At 36.8% G+C, this 10,889-nt stretch overlaps 1 protein-coding gene across 1 annotated transcript; it reads left to right on the top strand.

The window, feature by feature from the left end:
• On the top strand, positions 298-10,638 carry LOC109712680 (zeta-carotene desaturase, chloroplastic/chromoplastic). The gene is made up of 14 exons (XM_020236407.1): positions 298-962; positions 1,179-1,303; positions 1,764-1,898; positions 2,515-2,587; positions 2,798-2,871; positions 3,703-3,807; positions 4,043-4,287; positions 4,378-4,465; positions 5,735-5,777; positions 5,856-6,012; positions 6,507-6,635; positions 7,703-7,775; positions 8,322-8,486; positions 10,032-10,638. Exons 1-14 carry the CDS (start codon positions 833-835, stop codon positions 10,182-10,184), a joined length of 1,695 nt encoding a protein of 564 aa, XP_020091996.1. The 5' UTR covers positions 298-832; the 3' UTR covers positions 10,185-10,638.

The raw sequence follows: 10,889 nt of genomic DNA, 5'->3' as shown, positions 1-10,889 counted from the left end.
CCCATCTCTCTCCGACTTTTTTTTTTTTCTCTCTCTCCGTCGTCAGCAGATCCTCCGCTCTCTGCCTCATTTTCAATTAAATTTATTTATTAAAAAAAAAATAAAACAGCTAACATGTTACCTTTCTCTCAATAAAAAAAAAAGCACATAGAATATTTTTTATTTTATATAAAATAATTTAAATATATTTTAAAATTTTTGTTATCAATTGAAAAAAAAAAATACAAAAAATTCAGGAATTTAGAGAAATGCAAACTATCCTCACTTTCGTCTATATTCACATCATCATCATCATCTGGTAGTAGTGAAGGAAGAGGTGGCGCTCCCACTTCCAAGCTCCGGCCGACCAAACCAAGAGAAAGATAAAAAAAGATAAGGCGCACTACCGACGACTCCGCAAGCAACCACGCCACCCACGCCTCCTCTTCCTCCTCCTCCCAACGCTCCATCTTTTCCATTCCCCCTCTCAAGTCTCAACTCAAACCTTTTATTAATTAATTAACTACTATAATAATATGTACAATCAATAAATGGACACGCGTTGTATGTGGCGTGGAGGATAACAATAATAATAACAACAATAATAACAATGTTGTGATTCTTTCTTTCATGCTCCCTCCCTTCCTTTGCTCCTTCCTTTGCTCCTCCTGTTTCCGTTAACAAACCCACACTAGTGCCGCGACAAAGAGCAAACCATAGGCATCTCCTCTCTCTCTGATACTCCTCCCAAACCCTAATTCCCACCGCTGCAAACACCAACACTACTTTATATTCTCGAGGGGAGCTAGGGTTTGGTTCCCTCCTCTCTCTCTCTCGCCCTCTCTTCCCTCCCATGGCGATCGCTTCGTGCTCCTCGGCCTTCGTTCCGGCCACGTCCATGGTGCGGCGACCGAAGCCCCCGCGGTCGGTGGTGGCGGTTCGGTCGTCGCTGGATAACAACGTCTCGGATATGAGTGTTAATGGTGAGCTCGAGTTCTCTTACTACTAGTATTTGATAATATACTTGAACTTTCGATTTGATTAGTTCCTGTTTTATGTTGGTTTGATTTTGCCGTTTTGGGTTACGCAATTTTGAGCGTGATTGAGAATTGAGCTTCTTGTTTTAGTATCTGATCACTATAGAGCGTCAATTGGGCACTAGGATGTCGATTTAGTTTGCAATTGTGTTTCCTTCGCAGCTCCGAAAGGGTTGTTTCCGCCGGAACCGGAGCACTACAGAGGGCCAAAGCTTAGAGTGGCAATTATCGGATCCGGGCTCGCTGGGATGTCGACTGCGGTGGAGCTTTTGGATCAAGGACATGAGGTTATAATAATTCGGATGATCTATAATGATTTCTTAGGTCTTGTTTGGTGTTGTCGCGTTTTCTTCTCTTATTCAAAACATAAATTTTGTGTGGTGGGATGTGTTGGCGGATAGACTCAGCTATTCTTGTCATCGTTGGATTGCTTGCAACACCGCCGGTTTGGATGCGGAAAGACGTATTCTTTAAAAATAAGAAAGAATAGGGGAAAAAACAATACTACTGCATTTTTGTGTCTTTTGTTGCCAGACAAACCCTACTACATGTGTAAGTCTCAACTATCGGCACACACCATCATCCAGAATTTATGCTCTAAAAAAGCCAAAAAAAAGACAACAGTATCAAGTGGGGCCTTAATTACTTTTTCCAGATTTTTTGTTGAATTAACTTTTCGTTCTGTTATGATTGGTGTGTGGATTAATGTTTCTTCATTTAATTATGGTGTGGCTTCGGCGTCTGCAGGTTGACATATATGAATCCCGGCCATTTATTGGCGGCAAAGTTGGTTCGTTTGTGGATAAGCGCGGAAACCATATTGAAATGGGACTGCATGTGTTTTTCGGATGCTACAACAATCTTTTCCGTCTCATGAAAAAGGTGAATGATGGCCGTCGTTTGTCATAATATCAGTGGTAGTGCTTGGTCTAACTTCTGAGCGTTGTTGGGTCTCTTTCTTTCAGTGGTAGTTATTCCTCTCAAGTTTTCTTTTTTCTTTTTATTTTCTCTTTTCCTTCACCAGATGCCAGAGCTCAAAGATGAACATCATTATCTTTCTTCTGATATCTTCTTAAACTAATTTATTTGTATAGTAAATTACCTTCTTGTTCATTGTCCTGGAAGCAAAGCATGTACTGCAGTAGCATTGCTGATATTGAAATTTTCATCTGTAATTACTGTATCACCTGACCTTTTGAAGATATTAGTGTCAATTGGTACTGTTGATAGTTTAAGTATAAGGTTCATAGCCTTTCTTTTTCTGACAACTTCTCATGGAATTGACTTACTGAAGCTACTGACGTATCTGTTCCTGTGAATGCCACCAAATTAGCAATTATACTGTATATATTCCTGAATTCACTTAGTCCAATTTGGTTTTTGTTTTGAGTAATTTATTTGGTGATTGTTGAAATCTTGCTGCTTTTATCTCTATCTAAATATTAGTTGAATAGCTTCAGTGTCTTCTTGTTAACTTTGAATGTTTTACATGCTTCAGGTAGGTGCTGAGAAAAATTTACTGGTCAAGGAGCATACTCACACTTTTGTAAATAAAGGCGGTGAAATTGGCGGTGAGACATTTTTTTGGGATTGAAAGACATTCTTGTAATAAATGAACCTTATTACAATATTGATTTAAGTATCCCAGTGAGGACAATTATTCAATCGTAGGTTTTCTGAAGTACCGTAACAAAATGAAAAATCCTATGCAGGTTTTATTCCAAAGTTACAGATTGTTGGTGCATTTCTTTAAGCTTTTCTTATTTGAAATCCATTTGCAGAACTTGATTTTCGATTTCCATTGGGTGCGCCGATACATGGTATACGTGCATTTTTGTCAACTAATCAACTCAAGGTGATTCCTTCAACATGTGATTTTAACAGACCTTTTGTAGCTATCACAGTTCATTGGAAAACTATTTGTTTAAGTTCTTTATTTGTCTTAGTATATCATCAGATTAGATGTTGGCCCATTGTTATTCAAGCCCATAAATAGAACCGGTGATGAAATACCACCTTAATTTCCATTGCCAACATCATAACTATCATTCCTTAATAGCAGTGATTAGGGTGCTGAGTTCTGCCTAGGCTTTTCGGGCATTTGACATAAGTGCGTGTCACATGTCATTTCAGTGCGCAAAACCTGGCATGCAACACCTCAATCCTTGTTTACTAGTTACCATCATAGTGCTTATTATTGCTTTTAATTATTGTTAGCTTATCATCATCCTAATCATCCTAAGAAGTTGGATAAAATGCCTAACTATTAAGATTTTTGTGTTTGCAATGTTATTTCTACCCTATGTACACCTCCTTTCTTTTCCTACTAAAAGTCTTTCTTTAGTAACTACACTGCTAGTTAGTTATCCTCCACTCGTATATGTTTTCAGTTAACTGGAATAAAATTGCAACTATTTGTGATCTAATATCTGACTGTTGGTTTTCATGTCTCATTCTTTTTGCTATGAGGAAAGCAGGTTCTCAGTTCTTTTATGAGTAAGAATATTCTAGAATGGACAGATTATGGTTATTTTGTGATGTGTACTACGATATATGAGAATGGGTTTAGTCGTGCATTTAGTCTGTAATTATTTGCACCACACAAAATCACTGCTGAAAAACTACTCTATTAATGTAGTTATTAACCATATGACTCCTTTTGTGCTGTCATATCATCTTTTTGTAGCCTTATGATAAAGCAAGGAATGCTGTGGCTCTTGCTCTAAGTCCAGTTGTTCGGGCTCTTGTTGACCCAGATGGTGCAATGCGCGATATACGGAACTTAGATGACGTAAGCACATGCTCTTCTAATTAGTATATGCTGAATTCTCTACATATTTTAGTTTTAACTAGCAATTATAGTAAGTCTTATCATTTCTCTCTCACATTACAATCTTATTATGGTTTCTATAATATTTCCTTTTGTGTATTATGAATGTGTTTTATATGCATTTCTATTTCTACTAGGCATGTTGGACCTATTTTCCTGAAAGTTGATAAAACTTGTATATATTGTGTTTTACCAGATAAGTTTCTCTGACTGGTTCTTATCCAAAGGTGGTACTCGCAAGAGCATCCAGAGAATGTGGGATCCTGTTGCTTATGCCCTTGGATTTATTGACTGTGACAATATTAGTGCCCGTTGTATGCTTACCATTTTTTCTCTCTTCGCCACGAAAACCGAGGCATCTCTGTTGCGCATGTTGAAGGGCTCTCCTGATGTTTACTTAAGTGGCCCTATAAGGAAGTACATTACAGATAAAGGTGGGAGGTATGCTTTGTCACTTAGAAGTTATGTCTGCAAATTTGCTACTTTTCATATCTGTATCAAAATAAAAATCTTTGTGAATATCATCTGCAGATTTCACCTGAGGTGGGGATGTAGAGAAATACTTTATGAGAAGTCGGTCGATGGAGAGACACATGTTACAGGCATTGCCATTTCTAAGGTTGATAAGAACTAGTGTTCTGCTATGTTAGTAGGAAGTTTTAGCGATCTATGTGAAGGTTCAAAATCATCATATGTAGGAATGACACTAGGTGAATCTTTTTATTTTTTAAGGAATTTGAGTGTTATATGGTTTGATAAAATTCAGTGGATAAATTATTATAGCAAGTGATATGTGACCGCCCAACAGGTTGTTCATTGACAATATGGCATCGCTAACTTTCAGGATGTATCCAGATTCGTGAGTTTGACTAGATACACTAGCAAGAGATCACACAAAGCACCTTCTGTTTGTAGGTGTGATCTCAAAGGCCTCTTTCATGCATTTGAAAAAATGAATCCACGGAGACGAAAGCTCAACTAATTGAAAAGTAGTATATGGTTATTCTTGTGTATAGAATCACTGACAATTTTTGAATTTTGTTTCAGGCCCTTGATAAGCTCTTATTAGTTTAAATGCTAGTTGCAGAATAATTTGGCCATTTGTTGTTTGTTTGTTTAATTGGCTTTTAGTTGCTCTTTGCATAATAGTCTTTACAGCTGATTAAGGCAAAAGTCCTCATATTTTCAAGTTATTTTAAGCCTGTCAGTTGTTCTGACCCAGCATCTGATTCCAAGTTCAAACTGTAGATGACGAGATTAGTTGCACTGTAGAGAAATGATCTTCTACATAATGTGATTATTTTATATGTTGTTGTCAACCAAAAATTGCTGTTTTGGATTTCATCCTTTATGGCCCATGGTTTCTGTTTCTTTTCTTAAAATTTTGGCAATTTGCTGTAGTCACATTATTCTACATGCTTAGGATTTTCTGACTATACATAGTGGTGCCATTGACTTACAATGGCACAATGTGGGAAATAACTTGTTGCTGTTATGAATTTACGTCTAGTTCAAGATACAAAAACCTTAGTGCTGATACACTGGTCTGTTATATTTTGAAGTTCACACTGCAGCCTATGGTCCAGTATGTGCTGCAATAGTTATTTTCTGGAGGTAAATATGCTTATAATCAGGGCCAACATCTGAAACTAGGAGTAGACACCAGTTGCTTAATGCCTAACCATTTTGTATTGGAATTATAACAATGCTGTCCGCCTTGAGCTATATATCAGCAATCTGAAATTTCTGCATTAATATTGGCATGTTACCAACAAGATTCACAATTGTTAATTTTACTGCCCTAATTTTACTGCATATATTTTTCTTCTGCTATTTCTAATATTTTACACTTCTACTGACTCCAGTTTCATTATGTTTGATTTGCTAGGCTACAAGCAAGAAAATTATCCAAGCTGATGCATATGTTGCAGGTTTGTTGTTATTCCTTTTTTATTTCCTACAATTTCTTAAACATGTGAATGACCAAAAGTTTGACGTTCTAATGGCAGCATGTGATGTCCCTGGAATAAAAAAGCTGATTCCATCACAGTGGAGGGAATGGGATATGTTTGACAAGCTCTATAACTTAGTTGGAGTTCCTGTTGTCACTGTTCAGCTACGGTACAATGGATGGGTTACCGAGCTAAAAGATTTTGAGAAATCAAGGTAACACTGTTATAAGCTATCTGGAAATACTGAGTGATCTCAGATTGCAATTGTTGTTTTATTTCTGATTTTACTGACTTACTGTGGACATGACATAATTTGTATATCTTTCCATTTTAGAGAGTATTTATGTTCGAAGTTTATACTACGAATTTGTCTGTTTATGTGTAAGCCGGCATAATCTGAATTTACATATGCCCTTCAAAAACATAGCTTCCGCGGTATATACCCTCGTGCTTATGCTAAAGCCCACTTTAAAAGCTATTCGGGTACTCGATTACTCTCCACATGAATCAGACAGCTTCCCAACTTTAAGGGTTTAATTGTAAGAAACTACAATCCCAAGGGCGTACTTATGAAAATTCAGATTCTATGCAGGTATACAAGTAAGATGATTTTGCAGGTATATATATGAAGGCCTCTGATTTTGTGTTCAACTTTTTTGCTTTCGGGTTCTTCATATGCTTTCTTATCATTTCTCCCTCTGTGTCCAGGCAGCTTAAACAAGCTGTAGGGTTGGATAATCTACTTTATACTCCAGATGCAGACTTCTCCTGTTTTGCTGACCTCGCACTTTCATCACCAGAAGATTATTACATTGAAGGACAAGGTTCCCTAATCCAGTAAGATAGTTGTAGCAAGTTCCTTTTTCTTTGGATGATATGTAGCCATTTTGTGGCAAGTTTCAAGTTGGATTTAGCAATTGAATTCTAGTTTTCTTAGAATTAGTTTTATCATTTGGCCAACTATCAAACTCGTCTAATATTGACACAAATAAGGTCATTACTGTTTACTGTCACTATTCTCCTTGCTCTTACTTCTTAGATGTCAGTAAGTCCTTAAATGCCATCCAAATTTTAATTTAGATACTTATTGGAATTGGATTTCTTTCTAAGCAATTGCATTCATTCTACATGGTGGTGCGAGCTTCATTTTTAGCTAGCATATAACTGCTATGGTGTGGGGAATTTATGTGGTTAATATGATAATGTTTGTTGTAGGAATTTTGCACAATAAAGCTTCACACCAAGATCAATTAAAAAATTGATATGACACTTAAATTTTTTTTTAAGGTCAATCTCTTTTCAAGTAGGGTATGCATACCAATAGGAATGGATCCACATTTTCTCCTAATAGTTATTTATGGAATGCACTAGATTGAACCTAGAAATGATAGTAGTTAGAAAGATATGGTTTAGAACTAACTAAAATGTAACAGAATTCAGAAAACCCCAGCAGAATGAATGCTTTAGATGTTGAAGGCTAAAGAGCATGAAGGAAAACATGATAATACCGTAAATAATGAAAATGGAGACAAAGGCCAACTTGGGTTATCCCTAGACTTAAGGTCTTACCCATAAACTTTTGTTGTTGTTTTAGGGAATAACTTTGAGTTATCCCTTGTTTACCCCAATGAAAGAATTCCTTGGCGTGTATAACTTTGAGCTGCAGAAAAAACTGAAGAGTTCCATTACAGCTGTCGTGATTTTTTTTTTTTTTTTTTTTTTTTTTTTTTTTGCCTTTCTTTAAGATCTCTCATTTGGATAATGCAATTTGGACTTTTTGATGCGTATCTTCATCACATTTGTAATCTTTTAACTTTATCGCTGTGAAATGTATGATACTCTTATGCCATTTATGCTTTAACTATTTCCATTACTGCCTAAAACCAATTGTATCTTTTCGCTAGAGCTGTACTGACACCTGGAGATCCTTACATGCCATTGCCTAATGAAGAAATTATAGAGAGAGTTCAAAAGCAGGTTAGTAGATATATTGAAAGTTTTACTTTATTTAGAACTTGTTAGCAATTAGTAGCATACTTGCAGCTGGGCTTGGGTATTGATTAAAGTTTGCAAGATTCGATGGTATTCTTGAAGCTAGGAATTGACCTTCTATATGTTTTATGGTTAAGCCCATAAGTCTGGACTCTTATAATTTATGATAGGTTGGATCTTAAGAACTAGTGACTAAGAAAGAGTGTTGCTCATGTCAATATATGGCTGTTTCAATCTCAAGTATCAACAGATATGGAAGTTTGTTTACCTCCAGTAGCCAAAACTGACCCAGAATTCAGTTGATACTATATTAAATGGGAGTCTTCAGCAGGGTCCATATACAACTTTACTATTGAAACGAGGCGATATGTTGTTAACAACATCTCTTCCATCCTTTGAGTGCGCCATGTCCATGGTGCATGTGGATGAACCTTTATGTAGGATGCTAGCTGCCGCTATTCTTACTACTAAAATTGTGCATTTCACAATGTCATGTCTGGTGCTTTGTTGGTCTGTGATCTTTTCTCTCAGGTCTTAGATCTTTTCCCTTCATCTCGAGGTTTGGAGCTTATATGGTCTTCAGTGGTCAAAATTGGGCAATCTCTTTATCGAGAGGCTCCTGGAATTGATCCATATAGACCTGATCAGAAGACGCCGGTTAAAAATTTCTTCCTTGCTGGTTCTTACACGAAGCAGGTAATTGAATACTTATTTCATATTTGTTTCTGTAACTACTCTCTATATTTAAACTTTTTTCATGGATCAGAGGGTCTTGGTATGTTGCCACAATTATTTGCGATAATTTGGTATATTGTTCAGTTCATCTTTCCTACTAATTTCTCTACTTCTATAGTCAATTCAGATATGCTCAAAAAACCATATTGCCACAGGACTGTTTCTTCATGATTTACTTGTGTTAACTTAGTGGAGAAGGACAATGCTGGGAACATATTGAAATCTTCTAACTTGTTCAGGAATATTCCAGACAAAATATGAAAATTAATTTGTGCTGTGTAGTACATGAACATGACTAACTGATTAAGTTGAAGTCACAGTAAAATACTGGTATAAAACTAGTAGTCCTTAAACTTGTCAATCATCTGGGTTGTCAGCTTGTCGGGTTTTAAGGGGTATTTGGATTAATGTAATTGTAGTTTGGTTGAAAATCATGTTTGGTGAGAGTAAAAAATATTGGTCTGGTCATCAACTAGGATAATACTGGAGAGATTCGCTGTCAAGTTGTAGGCTATATAGATTGTGGGTCTTTCTACGCGGATCAAGGGCCCAGCTAACGCGTGAAACACTCCGCCTGGGGAGTACGGTCGCAAGACCGACGAAAGATGACTTTTGGATCATTTCAACGGGTTTTTTTTTTTATTCAGAATTTAAGCTTATGGTTACCTACTGAATCTTCTCGTTCTCTTTATGATGAATGGCAAAACTAACGTCTCTACTCTTAGTAAACTTGATTTTGGCTGCATTGCAACTTCATCAATCAAAATGGCCCTTTATTTTCTTGTAATACTTTGCATTGTCGCCGCTTAAAAATGTACTCCTTTGCGAAGAATTTTTGAAGTACCAACAGATCAGGTGTACTGTTATGGGCAGATATATGTTCTTTTATTGGTAAACTAATCTTTCTTGCTACCCTTCTCGTGTTGAAGCTTCTATAGTTCTTTTCAAAATAAATCTTGGAGGGAACTTTGACCTGCTGACAAACCCCAACTTCCAGAGATTTCGTCCAATTATGTATCAATAGTTTTAATTTGTTTGATCACACCTAAACCATATGTATAATAATATGCTAGTGAAATTAGAGTAATTAGAACTAATGCTTTCTCCTCTCCAGTCATACGATCATGCAGTGAACAGGTAAGAAATGGCATGGTAAAATCAACTAATGCTAAAATATATACTAGATAGCGGTGTTGCTGCTATGTAAAAAATTGTCTTTTCTTATATGCCATTGCAACCCCTTTAGTCCTCGATAAATTAGGGCATCATTTCTGAGTTTTATATTGCCTTTTGAAAGACATGCCACTGAAGCACATAACATGCGGGAAAGTGATAAACTATTAGTCACATTCATTTTCCCTATGATCTGTATGTGGCTTTTTGGGCTTCTACAGAGAACTCTTATTTGGGAAAATCAAGAGTCTCAAGTGGAATGTCCCTAAAATGCTAATTATTATTATTGAATGTATCAGTGAGGGTTTTTCTTTCTTTTCCTCTCTTTTGCAGGACTACATAGACAGCATGGAAGGGGCGACTCTTTCCGGCCGACAAGCTGCCGCGTACATTTGCAGCGCCGGTGAAGAATTGGCCGCGCTCCGTAAGAATCTGGCGCCTGTCAACAAAGTAGAGAGCACTCTAGACGAATTGAGTCTTGTTTGATAAAGTGGAAAGCTCCTTATTACCTCCATTGTTGTATGTACTTCCCTTTTAGTTGTATGCGGTAATCATAAAACTGAGTAATGCATGGCATACGGGATAAATTCAGGCAATCGGTAATTGCTTTGGCGCGAAGCTACAATTAATGCGAATCTCAGCTAGTACACTTTCATGCAGAATGTGTGCCCCTGTTCCTGTTGTCGCGTGTGCCTCTGCTTCAGTTAGAAGCGCTGCTGCAATTTGCCAAAGACAACTTGGTAAAATGTCGGTATTCTTTGGCACACTAGGGATTGATTGAACAAAGCTGTCCATATGGGCTTGATTTGGATTTGGATCTGGCTTTTTGCAGGGTTTGGTCTTGGGCCATAATATCTAACAAAATGACAAACTGAAACCTTTCTTAAGTGATTTAGCGGTAACTAAAAAGGATGACAAATTAAGTTAAAATTAATAGGAATTATTTATTTTGCTTGTGCTCTAGGAATTATTTTATTTTGCTTTACTTTGTTTTATTTTGATTTTCGTAACTGTGGGTTTTAGGAGTTTTCTTTTTGTCTGTTACGAGGTTTCGGTAACCACTATTTGGTGAAATAATGGATTCTGCTTTCGAGGTGACTTCATCTTTTTGGTTTTCCAAAGAAAATGACTTTGCCGTGTACACCAAATTACCGGGTAAATGCTATCCACAGATAATAGTGTTTTTATAAG

The sequence above is a fragment of the Ananas comosus genome, linkage group 7 (genome assembly GCF_001540865.1).
Source record: "Ananas comosus cultivar F153 linkage group 7, ASM154086v1, whole genome shotgun sequence".
Classification (NCBI taxonomy): domain Eukaryota; kingdom Viridiplantae; phylum Streptophyta; class Magnoliopsida; order Poales; family Bromeliaceae; genus Ananas; species Ananas comosus.
Note: the sequence above shows the minus strand (reverse complement) of the source record. Positions and strands in the feature narration are given on the sequence as shown.

What these genes read in the sequence shown, in the direction of transcription:
- LOC109712680 (XM_020236407.1), top strand. Translation starts at nt 833, where the DNA reads ATGGCGATCGCTTCGTGCTCCTCGGCCTTCGTTCCGGCCACGTCCATG. An exon ending in TGTCAACTAATCAACTCAAG is followed by an intron (nt 2,872 to 3,702) that starts GTGATTCCTTCA and finishes ATCTTTTTGTAG; the next exon opens with CCTTATGATAAAGCAAGGAA. An exon ending in GGACAAGGTTCCCTAATCCA is followed by an intron (nt 6,636 to 7,702) that starts GTAAGATAGTTG and finishes TCTTTTCGCTAG; the next exon opens with AGCTGTACTGACACCTGGAG.